This window comes from Oncorhynchus mykiss, chromosome 11 (genome assembly GCF_057628025.1).
Source record: "Oncorhynchus mykiss isolate SJ-2025 chromosome 11, ASM5762802v1, whole genome shotgun sequence".
In the NCBI taxonomy this organism is placed as follows: Eukaryota; Metazoa; Chordata; class Actinopteri; order Salmoniformes; family Salmonidae; genus Oncorhynchus; species Oncorhynchus mykiss.
Window position 1 is genome coordinate 33,125,271 of NC_143032.1, and position 24,021 is coordinate 33,149,291.

Here is a 24,021-nt window from a genome sequence, read left to right on the forward strand (position 1 = left end):
CTATTTTCGTGGTGAGACTGGCTAACCATTAACTATTGCGCACTGTGGGTGCAAGCTCAGAGACCAGGCACGGGCCCCTCGCCATGTGTTTGACGTCAGAACCTAGGAGGGGCGCCTTCTGAAGGTTGCTGTCCGCGGTGCTGAATCCTGACGCGACTGCGGAAGAGAAGTGGCGGACCCGAGAAATTGCTCTGCAAATCTTCTCATATTTTCACTTTCACTCGCAATTATCTCATCCATCAATTTTGGACCATCCTGTATTTAACACTGACACTATGTTTTAGCAAAGGTGTGTAATGGATTAGACTAGGTAGAGTAATGGATTCGCCGTGTTCCATCATCTTCGCTGTGTTGGCTCTTTGCCTGTCTCTTCCAACTACCTCCGCTGACAACAAATTTGGTAAGTTGACAGTGGTTCACGGTGAATATATATAGCCATTTGTATGTAAAAAAAACAAACAAACGTACTTACCTGCCCAGGTGTTGCAGTTGCAAAGACAGGCTTTTAAACCACCATATTGTCTGGAAATGGGCTCTGGAAAAGCTAGCGTTTACGTCTTACTTTCCATTAAAATGTTTTTCTAATGTTCTGTAGATTACTCTAAAATTGGAAAATCATAAGGTGTCAGGGACAGTGTCTTCAGGACATGAACTGGATAAGAGCATCTGCTAACTAAAATGTACATTTTAGTGAGTGAGTGTCCCAGATTTAATTCTGAAAATAATGAACTATAATACCTGTAGTCTCTCGTGACATCCTGATTCTGGGTGCCGAGATTATACAACGCTTTAGGTCATTATCTATTCTGTTAGACAAGACCCACCACATTGTGTTTTCAGGATGAACATGTTTGTAAAATGGGGCAATCTGGGAATCGAAAAACATAGCGGCCACCCTAGCACTTGTTTTGTTAAGCAGCTGAGAGATGGAGCTGGAGAAATCCACTATCTAATTCATATACAGATTTATGGATCCAAGGATTAACTATCCATGAGATCGCAACTATATAGTTTTACCATGTTTTGAAGCTATACCGTGGTTGTTTACAATTACATTGTTTACAAACAATGGTGTAAAACATTAAGGCAGTTGTATACAATTTTAAATATTACATTTTGTAACACTTTTCACAACACCTTAAGTGTGTGCCCTCAGGCCACTACTCTACTACCACACATCTACAATACAAAATCTATGTGTACCTGTGTGTAGTGTGTCTGAACTAAGCTAATGACATGAGGCATTTATAATTTACATTCTTCAATAATCAATGGCTATATCGTTCATTTAAAAGTCCAAAAATAGATGTACCAATCCCAGATTGCCCCTTTAAAGTGAGAACTATGTGTGGCCTGGGTGGCCCATGAGTTTGATGACATGTTCTAAAAACATACTACATGACATCTACTATGTGATTTGTAAGCATTTGTTTTTTTTCCTTTTTCTAGAGACATATTTCCTTAATGGCATGGTAGTAATCTCTAAAAGGACAGCACATACACTTTCTTGATTTATTTCAGTCTTGGCAGGGAAATCTGCCTTCATATTTTGATTGGTTTTCCCTCCCTTGCCCCAGTTTAACACTCAGTAAATGCCAGAGTGTAACATTTCGAAGACATTGTGGATAAATGGGCCCTTCTGTTGAGGTTTGCCTTGCCGTGCAGAGACTGTAGGGTTATTGCCAGATGGAATAGACCTTAATCAAGGGGCGAGTGTTTCTGTCAGACTGATAAGCAGGGATGCCGTCATCTCACTGATCCTGCATCAGTGTGTGTAGTGTCTGTGTGGGACTGGTGACCTGAGGTATCACCCTCTCTCTGAACCAGGACCAGTCATGAAGTTGAGTCAGATGCCATCTGTACGTTTGGAAAGTGCCAACATTTTTTTTTACGCTTCCCTCTGTCTATCTTGTACTGTCTATATTCCCACTCCTTTCTGTGTAGGCTTCTCGATCTAATTCCCTCTGACTGTTGGTCTCTCACCTTGTTTCTATCTGTGCCAGTCTAACACTATTGTAAGGAACCTACACAATCCTCAGTTAAGCTCTCATGGAGAAAGACTGTTGCTAAAACATTGTCAGATTAATAGACTTATGGAGAAAGAATGTTGCTAAAATGTTGTGAAATTAATAGGAATAGGGAGGGGAATGGTACAGCATTCAAGATAACTGGGTTTTTGTTGCAAAGGAGATGGTATTTACTCTGTCAGCATCCCAAATGGCATCCTATTCCCTATGTAGTTTGCACAACTTTTGACCAGAGCACATAGTAGTGCATTACATAGGGAATAGGATGCCATTTGGACTGCAGGCTCTGTCTCAGTTCATCCTGAATGAGTCAGCCGTGTTCCATCGGAGAATTCTACACAACCATTAGAGAATCCCCCTCATTGTTAAAATTCATACTTGTGTAAAAAAAGGAAATATTTCTGGGGGTGGTCTCCATCATCAGTGTCTGTGGACTGCCTGGGTGGTTGAGACAGTTATTGTTTTTAATGAGTCCCAGTGTGCCTTGCACTGTGTCGCCGGGAAGTACCCTGATTGGTTTCATCAAAGAGCGCATTTCATTCCCCGTCGAGCTTGTGTTGTGTAGCCTACTATGGATCTGAGTGGGTCTACTGTATCATCTGTATGTGTGTTGTGACACCAAATAGCACAGGAAAGCTCTGAAAAAAAGGAGTGGGAGGTAGAGAAGTAATATCCGAGCAGCTATAAATATCACTTACTTGAAGAGCTAAACAAAGGCCGAGAGGGGAATTAATAACCCTGGATGCAGGATCAGAGTATAGAGAGACTGTTCGATGACAGAGCTGCAGGTGATCAGCCTAGCAAATTACTTGTTATTTTTTTTCCTTCAATAGATATAGACTACTGAACAGATATAGAGTATTAGTGGCGACAGATAGAGGTTGTGTCAAAGGGCAGTAAGCGAGATTCATTCCTATGCGGCATGTCCTATGGATCCTGGTCAAAAGTAATGCACTATATAGGGGGAAAAGGTGGCATTTGGGGCGCAGACATAGAAACCATGAACTATCTCATCAGACCACCTGGAAGGATTGCATGCCTTAGTTTATGGAGACATAAGCTTTGCAACTCACACAAGCATGACTAGAAAGTAATTAGACAGAGGAGATGCATAAGTTAATAGGTCTAGGTATGGTTGGGATTTATTTGGCATAGGGGATTGTTCATGCATGGTCTACGTTGGTGGAGCCTCTTGCTGGTTTAACTGGAGAGCTCATGGCCGAGGTGTGTGTCGAGTGAATAATAGCTGCGGTGACACCATAGCTATCTTCAAAGTCTGCTGTCTCTCTGTTCAATGTGCTCGGCTGTCGTCAACCTTATCTCCTAATACATCCAGACAAGTTTTGCTTTGATTCATTGGCTTCGCTCTATCGCCACTAGCCATGGTCATCTGTCATCCCACAAATCTATTCAGTCAATGGTGTAGACGTTACGTTGCAGTGCTTATAAATCATCTCAGTGGATAGAGATGTGACATGAATGGTTGGTGGCTAGAGATGTGGGTACAATATGTGTGTTTATTTTCCGATTGGCTCAGATACAATGATGGTCAGTGCCGTTTAATATGATGATTGCTTTTCATGAGCATGGCCTTATTTCTCTTACAGCATTTTGGATGACAAATGTCCTATGGACTGGGTGACAGCGATAGGTTTAGGATACTACATGATACTTGAATTTTCCCTATTCCCATCATGAGGTTGCTACTACCGAGCCTATGAAAAGTTTACAATGTAGGTGCACACAGGTCAAGACATTTGAGGCAACAGACAGTGACATCCAATACTTGCTTGCCTTGCACACTCTTGCCTGCATCAAGCTGATATAGGAAGTAATCATTAGTTCAATAGTTTCTATTGGCCAAATTCAAGCATGTTTATCCCAGTTTAGTTCCGTTTGCTTTTCAACAGAATCGGCGGGATTGAATACACGCGTAAACAAACAGCCACGTTATATTCCTTCTTGCATCCATGCGCTCTCCTCCTCTCACAACTCCCCTTCGCTTGTGGACTTCAATGCACAACACATCAGCTCTATGTGACCAAACAGCTAACTTACATTGTTATCACTATATTAGCTAAAGTAATGTCATAGTCAGCATAGCTAATATAACTAGCGCGTTAGTAACATTACACTGTAGTCAGTAAGCAGTTACACCGACGGCAACCAAATAGTAAAACCTAAAGTTTAACCTTGACTTGGAAGAGTTCCAGTGTTGTGTTGGAAAGTCATAGCATCCATCATAAACTAGCTAGCTACATTTGCTAAGTAAGTGAAACGCATCTATTGAAACTCTATATATATTTAAATCTTGCTTCTCCTTCAATTTTGGAATAAATTAATTTGTTCAAAAATGTTCGTGTTGTATTTCTCTCTATTTGAGTCAACTACTCACTACATTTTATGCACTGCAGTGCTAGCTAGCTGTAGTTTATGCTTTCAGTACTAGATTAATTATCTGATCCTTTGATTGGGTGGACAACATGTCAGCTCATGTTGTGAGTGTTCTGATAGGTTGGAGGACCTCCTCTGGAAATTATCATAATTACTGTGTAAATCAATGGAAGGGGGTGATAACCATGAGCCTCCTAGGTTTTGTACTGAAATAAATGTACCCAGAGGAGGACGGAGCCTATGAGTCCTCCGGCTACACCATGGTGATACCCTAGAGTGCTGTTAATTAATGCTACTGTAGACCTTCTTTTCAAAATAGTGTGTTTTAATAAATTATTTGGTGATTTATATTTAGCATAGTTTTATCTAAAAAGGATTACTTTTTAAATGTTTAGCATTTTTTATTTTTATGACATTTACTGAGGAGGATGGTCCTCCCTTTCATCCTCTGAGGAGCCTCCACTGCAGATATCCTCCCAAAGTAGGCTACTTCCCATATGAAACCCAATAAAGACCCCACCTTAACTACGTTTTGTTTTCTTGCTGTTGCTTGTGTGTTTTCAGGTGCAAGGTGAAGTTGCCCCTAGATGCTGATAATGGGTCAGTTTTGCATTTCCCCCATTAATGGTTAAGGTTAGGATTGGGAAAGAGGAATTGATCATAGATCTGTACCTAGGGAAAACTTTGCCTCATTGCTATGTTTTCATTGGTAGTTCCCCTGTTGCCACGGCACCCCAGTCAGTCTCAGAGGACAAATCCGACCTGTGTTGTCCTTGTTGTTATTCCTCTCAGAGGTCACTGAGAAAGATGTAGACACAGGTGTGTGAAAGAGTATGTCTCAGGGTTAAAGATCACAACTTGTAATATATTTTTAACAAGGTTTAATAATGCTTTATAGAAAGTTACAATGTTTAGCTCTTGTCGCTCGTCATCTAGCTAACTATCACTTCTAGCTAGCCTAGCAGTCTCAGTCCGGATGCCAACACAACTTCCGTTACAATGTGCATTTCTAGTTGTATTCTTTTAACTACACTGTAAGACGTTTCTGTAATTTCAACAGCAAAACACTAGAATGCACAGTAAAATACTGAAAATGCATTAACACTGTAGATTCCACTGCATTATGCTGAAAAATACTGTTGGAATTGGAAGCCTGTAAAAATGACTATAACACACTGTGTTTGTTTACAGTAATAGCGTATGTCTCCTCGACAGTGTAATTGCCTACAAATGATCCATTTCAGGTGCCAACCTCATGCTGTCAGTTGAGACAGACTATTTTAGTATTTTGAAGCCGCTGTGAAATAGAAGAATATTTTCAGCAGCTGCTGGGTACGTACTTTGACTTGTTTACAAGTATTTATTTCTAGCCAACGTTGAATTACTGCATGTGTTCTTTGTCCGCTAGCTAGCTAGGTTAGCAATCGTTTCGGTCTGCTCCAAATTGCTCGTAAATGTCTTGCTGTGAGATCTAGAAAAATCTTCCAAATAATAATTGTTGCGAATGGCCTCGCTGTACCACAGATTCTGAGTGCCATGGAGAATAAACTGAGCGCAGATTCATGACTGTTAAGTTATCATGTTACGGTGCGTGAATGAGGACCCAAAAGCGAATTAACTTAAACAGAGCTTCTTTAATTACCAAACATAGGTAGGCTCAGACGGACCGGCAGATTCCGACAGGACAAGACAAGGTTACAGCAAAACATGACGACAGTCTGGTTCAGGCATGAAACACAACAAACAAGAATCCGACAAGGACAGGAACAAAAACAGAGAGAGATATAGGGGACTAATCAGAGGGAAAAGGGGAACAGGTGGGAGAAGGGGTGATGAGGTAGTCAAGAGGAGACAAGGAACAGCTGGGGGAAAGCGGGGGAGAAAAGGTAACCTAACAACGACCAGCAGAGGGAGACGGGGTGAAGGGAAAGGACAGAGACAAGACACAACATGACAGTACATGACAGTACCCCCCCACTCACCGAGCGCCTCCTGGCGCACTCGAGGAGGAAACCTGGCGGCAACGGAGGAAATCCTCGATCAGTGCACGGTCCAGCACGTCCCGAGAGGGAACCCAACTCCTCTCCTCAGGACCGTACCCCTCCCAATCTACGAGGTACTGGTGACCACGGCCCCGAGGACGCATGTCCAAAATTCTACGGACCCTGTAGATGGGTGCGCCCTCGACAAGGATGGGGGGGGGGGGGGGGAAGACGAGCGGGGGCGCGAAGGACGGGCTTGATGCAGGAGACATGGAAGACCGGGTGGACGCGACGAAGGTATCGCGGAAGAAGAAGTCGAACTGCGACAGGATTAATGACCCGAGAAATACGGAACGGACCAATGAACCGCGGGGTCAACTTGCGAGAAGCCGTCTTAAGGGGAAGGTTCTGAGTGGAGAGCCAAACTCTCTGACCGCGACAATATCTAGGACTCTTAGTTCTACGCTTATTAGCAGCCCTCACAGTCTGCGTCCTATAACGGCAAAGTGCAGACCTGACCCTCTTCCAGGTGCGCTCGCAACGTTGGACAAAAGCCTGAGCGGAGGGGACGCTGGACTCGGCGAACTGAGATGAGAACAGCGGAGGCTGGTACCCGAGGCTACTCTGAAAAGGAGATAGCCCGGTCGCAGACGAAGGAAGCGAGTTGTGGGCGTATTCTGCCCAGGGGAGCTGTTCTGACCAAGACGCAGGGTTGCGAAAAGAAAGACTGCGTAAGATGCGACCAATAGTCTGATTGGCCCGTTCTGCTTGACCGTTAGACTGGGGGTGAAAGCCGGAAGAGAGACTGACGGAAGCCCCAATCAAACGGCAAAACTCCCTCCAAAATTGAGACGTGAATTGCGGACCTCTGTCCGAAACGACGTCTGACGGAAGGCCATGAATTCTGAAAACATTCTCGATGATGATTTGTGCCGTCTCTTTAGCAGAAGGAAGCTTAGCAAGGGGAATGAAATGAGCCGCCTTAGAGAACCTATCGACAACCGTAAGAATAACAGTCTTCCCCGCTGACGAAGGCAGTCCGGTGACAAAATCTAAGGCGATGTGAGACCACGGTCGAGAGGGAATAGGAAGCGGCCTGAGACGGCCGGCAGGAGGAGAGTTACCGGACTTAGTCTGCGCGCAGACCGAACAAGCAGCCACGAAACGACGCGTGTCATGCTCCCGGGTGGGCCACCAAAAACGCTGGCGAATGGAAGCAAGCGTACCCCGAACGCCAGGGTGGCCGGCTAACTTGGCAGAGTGAGCCCACTGAAGAACGGCCAGACGAGTAGGAACGGGAACGAAAAGAAGGTTCCTAGGACAAGCGCGCGGCGACGGAGTGTGAGTGAGCGCTTGTTTTACCTGCCTCTCAATTCCCCAGACAGTCAACCCGACAACACGCCCCTCAGGGAGAATCCCCTCGGGGTCAGTGGAGGCTACTGAAGAACTGAAGAGACGAGACAAAGCATCAGGCTTGGTGTTCTTAGAGCCCGGACGATAAGAAATCACGAACTCGAAACGAGCGAAAAACAGCGCCCAACGCGCCTGACGCGCATTAAGTCGTTTGGCAGAACGGATGTACTCAAGGTTCCTATGGTCAGTCCAAACGACAAAAGGAACGGTCGCCCCCTCCAACCACTGTCGCCATTCGCCTAGGGCTAACCGGATGGCGAGCAGTTCGCGGTTACCCACATCATAGTTACGTTCCGACGGCGACAGGCGATGAGAAAAATACGCGCATGGGTGGACCTTGTCGTCAGAGAGGGAGCGCTGAGAAAGAATGGCTCCCACGCCCACCTCTGACGCGTCAACCTCGACAACGAACTGTCTAGAGACGTCAGGTGTAACAAGGATAGGAGCGGATGTAAAACGATTCTTGAGGAGATCAAAAGCTCCCTGGGCGGAAACGGACCACTTAAAGCACGTCTTGACAGAAGTAAGGGCTGTGAGAGGAGCTGCCACCTGACCGAAATTACGGATGAAACGACGATAGAAGTTTGCGAAGCCGAGAAAGCGCTGCAGCTCGACGCGTGACTTAGGGACGGGCCAATCAATGACAGCTTGGACCTTAGCGGGATCCATCTTAATGCCTTCAGCGGAAATAACAGAACCGAGAAATGTGACGGAGGAGGCATGAAAAGTGCACTTCTCAGCCTTCACAAAAAGACAATTCTCTAAAAGGCGCTGGAGGACACGTCGAACGTGCTGAACATGAATCTGGAGTGACGGTGAAAAAATCAGGATATCGTCAAGGTAAACGAAAACAAAGATGTTCAGCATGTCTCTCAGGACATCATTGACTAATGCCTGAAAGACAGCTGGAGCGTTAGCGAGGCCGAAAGGAAGGACCCGGTATTCAAAGTGCCCTAACGGAGTGTTAAACGCCGTCTTCCACTCGTCCCCCTCCCTGATGCGCACGAGATGGTAAGCGTTACGAAGGTCCAACTTAGTGAAAAACCTGGCTCCCTGCAGGATCTCGAAGGCTGAAGACATAAGAGGAAGCGGATAACGATTCTTCACTGTTATGTCATTCAGCCCTCGATAATCTATGCAGGGGCGCAGAGACCCGTCCTTCTTCTTGACAAAAAAAACCCCCGCTCCGGCGGGAGAGGAGGAGGGGACTATGGTACCGGCGTCAAGAGCTACAGACAAATAATCTTCGAGAGCCTTACGTTCGGGAGCCGACAGAGAGTATAGTCTACCCCGGGGGGGGGGGTGGTTCCCGGAAGGAGATCAATACTACAATCATACGACCGGTGTGGAGGAAGAGAGGTGGCCCTGGACCGACTGAACACCGTGCGCAGATCGTGATATTCCTCCGGCACCCCTGTCAAATCACCAGGCTCCTCCTGTGAAGAAGAGACAGAGGAAACAGGAGGGATAGCAGACATTAAACATTTCACATGACAAGAGACGTTCCAGGAGAGGATAGAATTACTAGACCAATTAATGGAAGGATTATGACAAACTAGCCAGGGATGGCCCAAAACAACAGGTGTAAAAGGTGAACGAAAAATTAAAAAAGAAATGGTTTCACTATGATTACCAGAAACAGTGAGGGTTAAAGGTAGCGTCTCACGCTGAATCCTGGGGAGAGGACTACCATCCAGGGCGAACAAGGCCGTGGGCTCCTTTAACTGTCTGAGAGGAATGTCATGTTCCCGAGCCCAGGTCTCGTCCATAAAACAGCCCTCCGCCCCAGAGTCTATTAAGGCACTGCAGGAAGCTGACGAACCGGTCCAGCGTAGATGGACCGACAAGGTAGTGCAGGATCTTGAAGGAGAGACAGGAGTAGTAGCGCTCACCAGTAGCCCTCCGCTTACTGACGAGCTCTGGCCTTTTACTGGACATGAAGTGACAAAATGACCAGCGGAACCGCAATAGAGACAGAGGCGGTTGGTGATTCTCCGTTCCCTCTCCTTAGTCGAGATGCAGATACCTCCCAGCTGCATGGGCTCAGCACCCGAGCCGGCAGAGGAAGATGGTAGTGATGCGGAGAGGGGAGCGACGGAGAGCGCGAGCTCCTTTCCACGAGCTCGGTGACGAAGATCAACCCGTCGCTCAATGCGAATAGCGAGTTCAATCAAGGAATCCACGCTGGAAGGAACCTCCCGGGAGAGAATCTCATCCTTTACCTCTGCGCGGAGACCCTCCAGAAGACGAGCGAGCAAGGCCGGCTCGTTCCAGCCACTGGAGACAGCAAGAGTGCGAAACTCAATAGAGTAGTCTGTTATGGATCGATTGCCTTGACATAGGGAAGACAGGGCCCTGGAAGCCTCCTCCCCAAAAACAGATCGATCAAAAACCCGTATCATCTCCTCCTTAAAGTCCTGATACTGGTTAGTACACTCAGCCCTTGCCTCCCAGATTGCCGTGCCCCACTCACGAGCCCGTCCAATAAGGAGAGATATGACGTAGGCGACACGAGCAGTGCTCCTGGAGTAAGTGTTGGGCTGGAGAGAAAACACAATATCACACTGGGTGAGGAACGAGCGGCATTCAGTGGGCTCCCCAGAGTAACACGGCGGGTTATTGATTCTGGGCTCCGGAGATTCGAAAGCCCTGGAAGTGGCCGGTGGATCGAGGCGGAGATGGTGAACCTGTTCTGTGAGGTTGGAGACTTGGGTGGCCAGGGTCTCAACGGCATGTCGAGCAGCAGACACTTCCTGCTCGTGTCTGCCTAGCATCGCTCCCTGGATCCCGACGGCTGAGTGGAGAGGATCCGAAGTCGCTGGGTCCATTCTTGGTCGGATTCTTCTGTTACGGTGCGTGAATGAGGACCCAAAAGCGAATTAACTTAAACAGAGCTTCTTTAATTACCAAACATAGGTAGGCTCAGACGGACCGGCAGATTCCGACAGGACAAGACAAGGTTACAGCAAAACATGACGACAGTCTGGTTCAGGCATGAAACACAACAAACAAGAATCCGACAAGGACAGGAACAAAAACAGAGAGAGATATAGGGGACTAATCAGAGGGAAAAGGGGAACAGGTGGGAGAAGGGGTGACGAGGTAGTCAAGAGGAGACAAGGAACAGCTGGGGGAAAGCGGGGGAGAAAAGGTAACCTAACAACGACCAGCAGAGGGAGACAGGGTGAAGGGAAAGGACAGAGACAAGACACAACATGACAGTACATGACATATCACCATTACTACAGACAAAGCGTTTTGTTTCTAGCAGTTCAAAAGATATTACCGGTCTAAAATATATTTTTCGGATTGACGGGCCGCATTTTACACAAAAACCAGTCGTGGACCGTTAAACTACTAACGAGCCGCTAAAGCCGACGCGAATGACCAGTGTTTCTGTGTTGTATCGAGGTGTGTGCTGACCGAAGGTGCTTTCCACTGGGCAGCATATCAGGGTTGTAACGTGCACAATGTTCCCCCCCAGGATTATATTTCAAGTAGGATAGCAGCCCACACAAGCTTGAACGGTAACAACACCGAGAAACGGCTAATTAGCTGTCACAACTCTGTGTGATTCTGTGCACTCGGCTCTCAGCTGCGCAACATACAGTGCCTTCGGAAAGTTTTCAGACCCCTTGACTTTTTCCACATTTTGTTACATTACAGCCTTATTCAAAAATGGATTAAATATATATTTTTTCTTAGCAATTTACCCACAATACCACATAATGCCAAAGCAAAAACAGGTTTTTAGACATTTTTACAAATTAATCCAAAATCAAAAACTGAAATACTTTATTTACATAAGTATTTAGAACCGAGACTCTTCCTAGAGCTGGCCGCCCAGCCAAACATAGACATCTGGGGAGAAGGGCCTTGGTCAGGGAGGTGACCAAGAACCCGATGGTCATTCTGACAGAGCTCTAGAGTTCCTCTGTGGAGATGGGAGAACCTTCCGGAAGGACAACCATCTCTGCAGCACTCCACCAATCAGGCCTTCGTGGTTGAGTGGCCAGACGGAAGCCACTCAGTAAAAGGCACCTGACAGCCCGCTTGGAGTTTGCCAAAAGGCTCCTAGAGACTCTCAGACCGTGAGAGACAATATTCTTTGGTCTGATGAAACCAAGATTAAACTCTTTTCCCTGAATGCCAAGTGTCATATCTGGAGGAAACCTGGCACCATCTCTATGGTGAAGCATGGTCGTAGCAACATAATGCTGTGGGGATGTTTTACAGCGGCAGGGACTGGGAGACTAGTCAGGATAGAGGCAAAGATGAGAGAGCAAAGTACAGAGAGATCAATGATGAAAACCTCCTCCAGAGCGCTCAGACTGAGGTAAAGGTTCACCTTCCAACAGGACAACAACCCTCAGCACACAGCCAAGACAACGCAGGATGGCTTCGGGACAAGACTCTGAATGTCATTGAGTGGCCCAGCCAGAGCCCGGAGTTGAACCCCATCGAACATCTCTAGAGAGACCTGAAAATAGTTGTGCAGCAATGCTCCCCATCCAACCTGACAGAGCTTGAGAGGATCTGCAGAGAAGAATGGGAGAAATTCCCCAAATACAGGTGTGTCAAACTTGTAGCGTCATGCCCAAGAAGACTTGATGCTGTAATCGCTGCCAAAGGTGCTTCAACAAAGTACTGCGTAAAGGGTCTGAATACTTATGTAAACGTCATGTGTGATTGAAGATTTTTTAATTTAAAAAAATCATTTTTAGAATAAGGTTGTAAGGTAACAAAATGTTGAAAAACTCAAGGGGTCTGAATACTTACCGAAGGCACTGTAGGCTAAGTCATGGTTTTGCAGGCCAGGAGTGTCCTTTTAGCCTCTCCCAACTAACCATTTGTTTAATTTAAACAACATTGTTCCATAATGTTATAGTATTAGCTAAACCTGTTCACTTTACCAGTAGTAAGCAAATATTTGGTGGCACAGAAAGAAATGACAATGTCTGGTAAAATAAGCTGGTAAAATAATCTGTGGTATAGTGTAGGCTATAGCAATGTTTTATTAGTTAGCTAGGGTTTGAAGTAGGTGTATCTAGCTGTCTTTTTAGTATGTTTTTCAATACCTCAATTGATTCCATAAACCACATTGGATATGGCTGTACAGGTTCCTGGTTCGAATCAACCAAGATGATGAAACCTGAAGATGGGACAAATGACATGAGAAGGTGGCCCAGAGAAAGCCAACTGTTCTCAACCTCTCCATTGCCCCATTCTTCCAAGAGCTCACTGACTTTGAATGAAGACCTCTAGTGAGGTAAGTGTACACACACACACACACACACACACACACACACACACACGACACCAGCTTGATTTGTCCCTTGTCACCCGTCTGAACCCCCTTACCCCATTAGAGTTGCATCTGATCATAGATCCGAATCCCAATTTTGAACTCCCTCACTCTCTTACCAATTTTAATAAATGTATTTTATGTACAAATGTATTGTTTTTCTTACAATTAGATTTCAGGGAGAATTTCACTGTAAATTTGCAGCATTATCCTGGGAAGGTTTTTCCAGTGTATGAAAGCTGGGCTGAAGCATGTCTCGGGTTACCTCCCAAATTACACCCTATTACCTACAGGATGGCATTTGGGAAGTAATTAGCCTGGGTGTCCCCTATCAACCTTGGTTGACATCTTAAATGGGACACCTGTTTTGAATGATCTACCTAGTTAATGGGTAAATGAGCTAAAGGAACCAGTGTAAGTGACAGACTGCATTAGTTGTTATTAATCAGACAATAATACCCTTCTTTACGCACACATTCAAATGGAAAGCAAATTATATTATGCTCTACGGTGAAATGATGATCACTGAGCAGTTGGTCTGTCATTTGCAAAGCCTGTTTTCATATATTTAAAATGCAGACAGCTGCCGCGTTCAATTGGAGTGTAATTTATCTAACATCATGTTCAACATTTTCAGCTTGCGCCTGTTCTCCAGTGTAATAAATGGTTATTGATTCCGACTAACAAGGAACATGTTATGATAGACCTTGTTCAGTTGCACCGAACCGAGATACAGCTGTTGTAGCATTCATTTTTCAATATGAATTACAATGCAGTATAATCCAATATTGGATTTGGAAATGGAACCAATGGAAGCCCTGCTCAATATACTTCTCTATAGTCATGAGTCATAAAAGGGCAGATGGGATTCTGAGTCAGCCTTTGAGATGTAGTACTTTCTCACACATGCTCACTCTCGTTGGATTGTTATTTCTTGTTTAGATTTTTTACAATTTTATTTGTGATATTGTATTTGCAAGCTATTCTACTGCACTGTCGGAGCTAGAAACATAAAGCATTTTTGGTGCACCTGCTAAAGCACCTGCAAATCTGTATACACAACCAATAAACTTTTATTTGATTGGATTTTGACTAGCAGTAAAACCTCTAAAGCAGGCTGCATATTCAGATCTTTGGTACTCTGCCATGGATGGTGTGATGGCAGATGAAGCAAAGCCACTGCTATGAAACAGAGCAAATGCTCTGAGGACTACAGTGTATATTGACATTGAGTGATTATTGAGACGGGTAGAGAGAGCAAAGCGGCTGTGAAAGGAGGGAATATTTATGATTTAATTATTTCAGAGACACTAGTGGGGACATATTCGCCAGCTGCTTTTTGGGGAGAGGACGCTCTGTTCTGAGTGTTCTCGGTGAGGTCAGGGCTAAATTCTTCCCTTTAGGAGTAGACAGAGACAGGTGGAGAACAACTGTGTTGTATTCATTAGGGCACACCGCAGCAAAATGCTTTGCAATGGAATAAAACGAGTGTTTGTTATTGGACAAGTTCAGGTATTCCCTCCCTGTTTCAGTCCATTTTCTTCCGTTTGGTGCCTAATGGATAGCACCCAGATGGCACTCTGGCGCTCTAAAAAACACCATGCTCAAAACTGATCAGGTGTTCTCCAGGAATCTATTTACTTTCAGGAAGTTGTTGGGTGCTCTAAGAACATAGACATTGATGATGATGATAGAACAAAATAAAATCAATCCAATAACACATCTATGGAAAAGTATCACGTATTACTGTGGGTAAGAACCTTCTTTATGGTAGCCAACCTTTGGGAATATTTGGGATCTACTATCAAGATTTAGCACACAGAATTGTGATAGGGTTGCATCCCAAATGGCACCATATTCCCTATGTAGTGCACTACTTTTGACCAGAGCCTTCTGTAATTTATGCATGAAATAAGGAATAGGTTGCCATTTGGGACCTATACAGGGACATTTTTCAGGTATGTCAGTATCATTCCTCCTGACTATCTTGCTTCAGTGGGACTGTGTCCTGGTATTAAGTGTAAATTAGAAGGAACTGATTAGAGGAGGTCACTCACAAGGTCAGTCCTGTACGGCGGTGTCACTGTGTATAATGAGGACACTAATGCGCTAATAAGCATTCAGGACACTGTGATCCTGTCCCGATATGGCGGCCGGACAGAGGAATTCATCTCTGCAATCCCAGGCCTGATTAAATGCAGTAATGGATTTGCTAGCGCTATTGATTAACACTCTGGGCCATTTCAGTATGCACCGTAGAAACAAAATAACTTCCTGTCAGACAGAGCCAGAGTGTCAGACATGATTCTAACACCCGGTATTCAGCTTTCAATAAACAACAGTATTGGTATGTGAGGATTCAATTGTGGTTAGTTCATAAGAACCAGTTGTATCCCATGCAAAGCGAGTTACAGTAGTGCGTGCTTACATTTATGTATACGTGGCCGTAGCAGGAATCAGACCTACTATCCTATCCTGCACCAAGCACCATGCTCTACCAACTGAGCCACACTACTCTGTTAAAAAATAAAGGTGGAAGTTCTCTAAAGAACCAAATAAGGTTCTTTAGAGTGATGCCATAGGGTAACAATTTTAGGCTCTCTGAAGAACATTAAATGGGATGGTTCTTTAAGAACCACACACAAATCCCAAACCAGACATTTTTGGAAGATGAGCCTTATTTGCATATTTCCCAGGGTGCCTTTTGAGTGCATTATAGAGTTCCCAGAAGTGAATATGTTATCATAAACATTATATTATTTAAAACAATACATATTTGATAAGGCCTTATTTTGAAGGCCTAGTTTTACCCTAATACGGTGGCCTGAATATCATAGCTTTTACCGTCCACATCAGGCCTGAAAGTCACATGATGCTGGCTTGCAAAGTAATTCCTATTGGAATTCAGCCAGAGTGAGGATATCTAACATTTAGCATTTTTATTCACCCGCAACCTGCATTCAGAATGACTGCCAGGGTTGGGAAGACTAAGATATGAGACTACATAAAGTAGGGATGTTAAACACGGCCTGAGGGAAACAAACATCTTCTTCTTTGAGGCTTAACTGTAAGACATCTAGGTGTAGCAGGTAAGGCGGAGTCAGGCGCAGGACACAGAGAAGAGTAATTCACGTAACTTTACACAAAACAACAAATATTCCAAGAAGGAAAATAATCTAGAATTTCTAAAGCTGTTTGAAAAATGTCTGTGAGTATAACAGAACTGATATGGCAGGTGAAAACCTGAGACAAATCCATCCAGGAAAAAATACATTGAGGTCAATCTCTTTTCAATGGGGTTTCTATGGGGATCTAGATTTCTGTGGCACTTGCTTGCAGTCCCTATCGCTTCCACTGGATGTCAACAGTCTTTAGAAATTGGTTGAAGTTTTTCCTTTGAGAAATGAAGAAGTAGGGCAGTTCAGAACGAGGGTCGAGTGAAGTGTACTGTTTGTTAGAGGCGCGTGACCTGAAAGCACGCTCCACTTTGTTTTTATCCGCAGTTTATCCCGTCTTAAATTTGTATAGATTATTTATGTTAATAAATACCTAAAGTTGTATTAGGAGAGTTGTTTGAAATGTTTGGAACAAGTTTACAGGTAACTTATTAGATATTTTGTAGTCATGTTGCGTGAGTTGGAACCGTTTTTTTTCTGGATCAAACGCGCCAAATAAATGGACATTTTGGAGATATAACGACGGAATTAATCGAACAAAAGGACCATTTGTGATGTGTATGGGACATAATGGAGTGCCAACAAAGAAGATCTTCAAAGGCAAGGCATGAATTATATCGTTATTTCTGCGTTTTGTGTTGCGCCTGGCGGGTTGAAATATGAATGTCATGTGTTTGTTTGGTGGGGTGCTATCCTCAGATAATCGCATGGTTTGCTTTCGCCGTAAAGCCTTTTTGAAATATGACACGTTGGCTGGATTAACAACAAGGGTAGCTTTAATTTGGTGTATTGCATGTGTGATTTCATGAAAGTTTAATATTTATAGTAATTTAATTTGAATTTGGCACTCTGCCATTTCACCGGATGTTGTGGAGGGGTTCCGCTAGTGGAACGTCTTGCCGTAACAAGATAACCTAATACGCACTGAAAGGGAGATAGGTTAGTGGCGGCGTGAGTTTTGGGCCATCTCTGCCCAGGGGATGAAAGCTGCCCACTCTCCCGGCCGGTCCTGGCAATAGGACCGCAGAAACCTACCCACATCCTGTTTAACTCTTTCCATCTGCCCGTTACTCTCGGGGTGAAAACCTGAGGTGAGCCTGACCGAGACCCCCAGACGTTCCATGAATGCCCTCCAGACCCTGGATGTGAACTGGGGACCCTGATCAGGGCCCAATAGATCAAACGGCCGTGGACAGCAGACGGAACGTACAGACGGCCAGCTGGACACTGGGTGGGAGTGCGCTATGTACGTAACGCCCGTTCGATGTCCGCGTCCAGCTCCCACACCACCGGTGCCACCAGGCAAGAAGCCGGAAGTATGGGAGTGGGATCCATGGGCCGCTCCTCTTGTGTCATACACGCGGGACCGTGCATCTGCCTTAGCGTTTTGGGAACCTGGTCTGTAGGAGAGGGTGAAAACGAAACAGGTGAAATACATGGCCCACCTTGCACGGCGAGGATTCCGTCTCCTTGCTGCCCGGATGTACTCCAGATTGCTGTCGTCAGTCCAGATGAGAAAAGGGTGTTTAGCCTCCTCAAGCCAATGCCTCCACGCCTTCAGAGCCTTTACGACAGCCAACAGCTCCCGGTCCCCCACATCATAGTTTCCCTCTGCCGAGCTGAGCTTCTTCGAAAAGAAGGCACAGGGGCGGAGCTTTGGCGTACCTGAGCGATGAGACAGCACAGCTCCTATCCCCGCCTCGGACGCGTCCACCTCCACTATGAATGCCAAGGAGGGATCCGGATGAGCCAGCACGGGAGCCGAGGTAAACAGAGCCCTCAGGTGACCAAAAGCCCTGTCCGCCGCAGCTGACCACTGCAGTCACACTGGTCCCCCCTTTAGCAGTGAGGTAATGGGAGCCGCTACCTGACCAAAGCCCCAGATAAACCTCTGGTAGTAGTTGGCAAACCCTAAGAACTGCTGCACCTCCTTTACCGTGGTTGGAGTCGGTAATTTACACAAGGCTGAAATGCGGTCACTTTCCATCTCCACCCCTGATGTGGAAAGGCGGTACCCTAGGAAGGAGATTTCTCAGCCTTGACGCACAGGTCATGCTCCAACAGTCGACCAAGCACCTTGCGGACCAGGGACACATGCTTGGCGCGTGTAGCGGAGTATTTCAGAATGTCGTCGATATACACCACTACACCCTGCCCGTGCAGGTCCCAGAAAATCTCATCTACAAATGCCGGGAAGACTGATGGAGCATTCATCAACCCGTACGGCATGACAAGGCACTCATAGTGCCCAAAGGTGGTACTAAATGCCGTCTTCCACTTGTCCCCCTCCCGGATATGCACCAGATTGTAAGCGCTCCTGAGATCCAATTTTGTGAAGAAGCGCGCCCCGTGCATTGACACGATTGCACTGGCGATGAGAGGTAGCGGGTAGCCGTACCTCACAGTGATCTGATTGATACCTCGATAGTCAATACACGGGCGCAGACCTCCATCCTTCTTCTTCACAAAAAAGAAACTCGAGGAGGCAGGTGAAGTGGAAGGCCGAATGTATCCCTGCCCCAGAGATTCGTAGACATATGTTTCCATAGCCGCCGTTTCCACCTGTGACAGAGGATACACGTGACTCCTGGGAAGTGCTGCGTCTACCAGGAGGTTTATCGCACAATCCCCCCATCGATGGGGTGGTAGTGGAGTCACCTTCTTCTTACAGAAGACAAGACCCAAATCGGCATTATCTGAGGGGATGTGCACGGTAGAGACCTGGTCTGGACTCTCCACCGTAGTTGCACCGATGGAAACACCTACACACCTCCCTGAGCACTTTCGTGACCATCCCTTGAGAGCCCTCTGTTGCCATGAAATAGTGGGGTCATGATAGGTCACACAGGGTAGGCCCAGCACCACGGGAAACGCATGAGAATCAATAAGGAAGAGACTGATTCTCTCCTCAAGACCCTCCTGCGTAACCATGCATAGTGGAGCGGTGGCCTCCCTAATCAGCCCTGACCCTAATGGTCGACTATCTACGGCGTGCACAATGGGTATTCCTAAACTATGGGCAAATGAACGGTCAATAAAGTTCCCAGCTGCGCCTGAATATTCTAGCATCTTATGCTGGGAATGCGGGGAAAACTCAGGAAATTCTATAAACACAAACATGTGAGCAACAGGGGGCTCTGGGTGAGTCTGGTGCCTACTCACCTGGGGTGACATGACAGTGCCCTGCCTGCTGCCTCGACTCCCTGAGGAACCTCCCCAGCACCGACCAGCAGAGTGCCCTCTGTGGCCACTTAACGCTACCCCAGACATCACTTCTTTCAATGGTGCCCTATCTCTAAGAGCAAAACAAGAAACAGATCTTGATCCAAGTTACGTGACACTGAGTGCCCGCTCCATCTGGTCAGAAGAAACACAAACTCATATCACAAGTCCACTACAGGTTACCTAGGTTACCTTCACTGATTCAACTGCACCCAACTCCTTTTCCACCGCCCTGAAACCACAAATGGATCCGCCAAAAGGCAAGGATCCACTTTCTCAACAAAATGTCACTCTTACTGGACCAGATTCTTCTTTATCATGTCAATCAATGCCAAACTCAGGCTCTGAGCTATTCACCACACCTTCCAACTCACTTAACTCGCTCTCATTCACTTCCATTTCACCTCCAGAAATTGGTCGGGTGCACTGCTCACTCTGTTTGCAATTGACACCAATATTATTCGACACTATCTCTGATTTGATCACAATCTGCCTAAAATTCAAATCCAACCTCTGCTTTTCTTATTCTGACCTCTTCCTCCTCTTTTTTCCCCTCAATTCCTCAATTCCTCCTCAACCTTTCTTTGTCCCTGTCCCAATATTTCTCTTCTCCCAACTTTGCTTCCAACCCGGGGCGTTCTGGGATAAGTCCATCTCCAGTCAGAAGTCTTCGTCTACCGCGGGAAACGAACAATTCTAAAAATCAACCTACAATAGAGCATGCTAGGAAATATGATAATAGGGTCACAGTTTTGGTTCAAATCTTCTTATTACATTTTTTTCTGATTGCTTAGGCACTATCTTTGAAACTATAGGTTATTTTTGCAGAACTCTACACACTAACCACAAAACCTTACACCAATCCAGCAAAACATTATACTATTATATTATCTCTTGCAAAAGCAAACAATTCTTGCAAAACTCTTCAAACTCTTTAAAAAATGTGTTTTTGCGTCAATACAATACACACAAACCATCATTTGAATAAGCACACGAAGCACCAACTACGCACTGATAGTTTAAATGAAAAACATTTGTGGCTTTTGCTTTTTCTGTGAGCAGGGCATAGCAGTTTGCAATAAAGTTTTGTCATACATGTAGTAAACACACACACACACAGGTATCCAAATGTGTAAAGTATGGACAAAACAATGTAAGACAAAAACAATGTAGCACAGTATGAAAAGACAGGGATCAGTCAATATTATGTAGCACCATACACTTCCAGATCTCAATACCAATGATAGTATAGCTTACCTGCACATATTCATATCTCAGTTGTTTTACACGGTCTGAGTTTCTTTCGAAAGGGACTGTACAGCTGCTTCATCCTAATTCTATTGCGTTTCAGTAGACGAGACAGTGCAGAGAGATTCACTCTGTTGACGTTTTGGAATATGGTGTTATCTGCTATTATGTGGTCCTGCAGTTCTCTGAGTCCAATGCAATTATTTGCAATGACCATATTTACAATGTGGGTCTCCTGCTCTTGGGTGAACAGTCGACCTCTTCCACCAGATACTGGTTTTCTTGCAGTTCTGTAAAAACATTGGAATGGTTTTAGTGACGATCCTTCTCATTATGAAAGTACAGTACATATTACTGTACCAGTAAGACTACAGCACTTACAGTTACTTACCGGTTCTCATTTCGAAATATCCAGATGATACCTGCAACAGTATAGCGGCTCAGATTTGGCTGAACCCGTTGCCCAGCCTCCTTCATTCTCATCCCATGGTTGACAACATGGTCAACCATAGTCACTCTGATTTCATCAGTTATTGTGTTCCTGACTCCCCTTCCTCTCCCCCGTCCTCCTTTTACTTTTTCACCTCATCCTACTCTCCATCCTCCTCTAGTTCTCACCCCTCTTACTCTCTGACCAATATTGGCCTCCATTGTTGTCCAAACCAAATGTTTACCTGTGGCCTATTTATAGTGCTCAAGCTCTGATTTGTAAGTGAACTCATTGTCTAAAGGTGTTTTCACATGTGTCAATGTGGAAAGGGAATTGGCGAAATAGTGTAGCAATGTAGAGACCAATGTTTACAGTTTTGTTTACAGTGTTTTATAAAATTACAAACTGAGTGTAAAGCTGAGAATGTGCATTCAGTTTGGCACACTTGGTAAATGCATTGGCTAGAAGTGTTAATGGTTTCAGAGATAGTGCTTCAAGAATCACTGTTAGTGTTTAAGCATTCATAAAAAAACTGATGAAACACTGGGGTTATTTTACATCGCTGAGTGTTTATTTAACTCTTTACAGTGTTAATGTAACTCTTGAATCAACACTTTAAATGTTAGACTGAAAGGTCAACACTAGTTAACTCTGACCAATTGGCTGCAGGATTCCATACATTTCAAGAACCTTTAAGAATTCTGAAAAAAATTTAGCTGCCACTTCAAGAACTCCCCACTTAACTCAAATGTTTTTTTTAGAGTTCTCCAAGGAACCTTAAGAGCTGAAGAAGAACCATTTAAGAACCTTCATTTTATTCAGTGTACTGTAGAGTAAGCACTCGACTAGAGTATACATACTGTAGTAGATAATGGCCATAATATTAGTTGTTTTATGTAATGTTTCATCAGTTTTTTTTTTTTAAATTAAGACCTTCCTGCTTTGGTTTTGGTATTGTATTGGCTTTCTTTTGAATCAGTTGCATCAGATTGTGTTCTAACAGATATTGGGTAAAAAATACTATATAATATAATTGTCACGCCCTAATCTGTTTCACCTGTCCTTGTGATTGTCTCTACCTCCTCCAGGTGTTACTGATTTCCCCCATTGCATTTATCCCTTGTTTCCTGTCTCTCTGTGCCAGTTTGTCTTGTCTGTTTTTCCAAGTCAACCAGCGGTTTTCTCGTTCTCCTGCTTTTTGCTATTCTCCTTTTTTCTAGTCCTCCCGGTTTTGACCCTTGCCTGTTTCTGGACTCTGTAACCGCCTGCCTGACCATTCTGCCTGTCTTGACCACGAGCCTGTCTGCCACTCTGTACCTCCTGGACTCTGATCTGGTTTTGACCTTTTGCCTGTCCACAACTATTCTCTTGCCTACTCCTTTGGATTAATAAACATTGTAAGTCTCCAACCATCTGCCTCCTGTGTCTGCATCTGGGTCTCGCCTTGTGTCATGACAGTAATATGGTGTCAATAATAATAGGTTACAGTTTTTATCTCTTTGGTGCAATTTTCACAAGTATGTGGTACATTTTCACTCCTCTTTGTACAAAACAGACTTTTTCACTTTCACTTTTTCACCAAACTTCAGTTTTTCATCTAGCAATACATGTTCATATAACCTTTCACAATGCAATGCTTACATTACTTTTGATATTATTATTTTCTCCTCTTCAGTTAAAATACATTTGATTATTACTCAATCGGACTCCTCTTACTTGATCAATTAAACGTTTGGTAAACCTATAGGTTTTACACAGCTTTACTACAATTAAATTGGCCAATACAGTAATATATGCCATTTACGAAGCAGACAACAAAGTGACAACAGTCCACACATTTTGGTATGTGACCCCAGTGGGAATCGAACCCACCACAACTGGTGTTGCTATTGCCATGCTCCTATGAACTGAGCCACATACAGGACCACTACAATACATAAGTACAATACACAGTTACAATACAGGTAGTAAGTGTGTGATTGCCATCACCATGACCGTACCACCCTCATTCAGGCCATGGATGATGCATGCAATTATTTCAATCCAGACCTACTGTATGTCAGGCTTGGATTCACCATGCCAAAAGTGTTTTTTTCCCCAGGTGCAAGAACAAGGAGGGTATTTACTGTGATTTCGATGAGAACCTATGACCAAATGCCTAAGACAGGCTTGAAACAAACTAGAGCCTTCTAAACATTATGTTTCTTTCATTTATTGAATTTGATTACATTGTGAAAGATGTCACCAACGCTCACACCTTTAATCAGATATGGGATAGAAATGATGGAAATGTGATCTTCAGACTTTTTTAAATGGGTAGTCCAAGTGTATTACCTAATGTGAAAACAGTGTAATGTACTGTAATTTACACTACTGTAACATACTACATTCAAATGGCAATTTTTAAACATGTATCTTATATTTTTTCTGTTGGATTAAATGGTTAATAAAATAACTAAATTGAGAAGATATTATGTTGTGTTTTGGTGATTAAACCAATGTTCTCATATTTAATGGTACATTTATAATTTGGATCTATGGTTGTGTGGTGAAAGATGTCTACAAACAAAATGAATGCACAATGAAAAGTGTTGAATGTAAGACTGGCTCTGTTACATGTGTTACCAATTTGCAGTTTTGTACTAAGAGTTTAGAAAATTCACCACATGCTTGTGAAAATAGTACCACAGCGATACATTTTAAAAAATTGAACAGGTTTAATGGGTATATTTTTTTAGATGGAAGGTTACAAAGAGGATCCCTGAGGAGGAATCGTGATGAGCAAGCCTGGTGGAGAGAGAATGTGGAGGCTTTCGTACACCTC

At 44.5% G+C, this 24,021-nt stretch overlaps 1 protein-coding gene across 1 annotated transcript in view; it reads left to right on the forward strand.

The window, feature by feature from the left end:
- The first annotated feature begins 94 nt into the window (after positions 1-94).
- Positions 95-24,021, forward strand: part of LOC110535589 (receptor-type tyrosine-protein phosphatase N2) — a 295,931-nt gene continuing 272,004 nt past the window's right edge. The window contains exon 1 of the mRNA XM_021620665.3: positions 95-400. Coding sequence (XP_021476340.2) covers positions 319-400 — 82 coding nt within the window. The 5' untranslated portion in view covers positions 95-318. The remainder of the gene's footprint in view (positions 401-24,021) is intronic.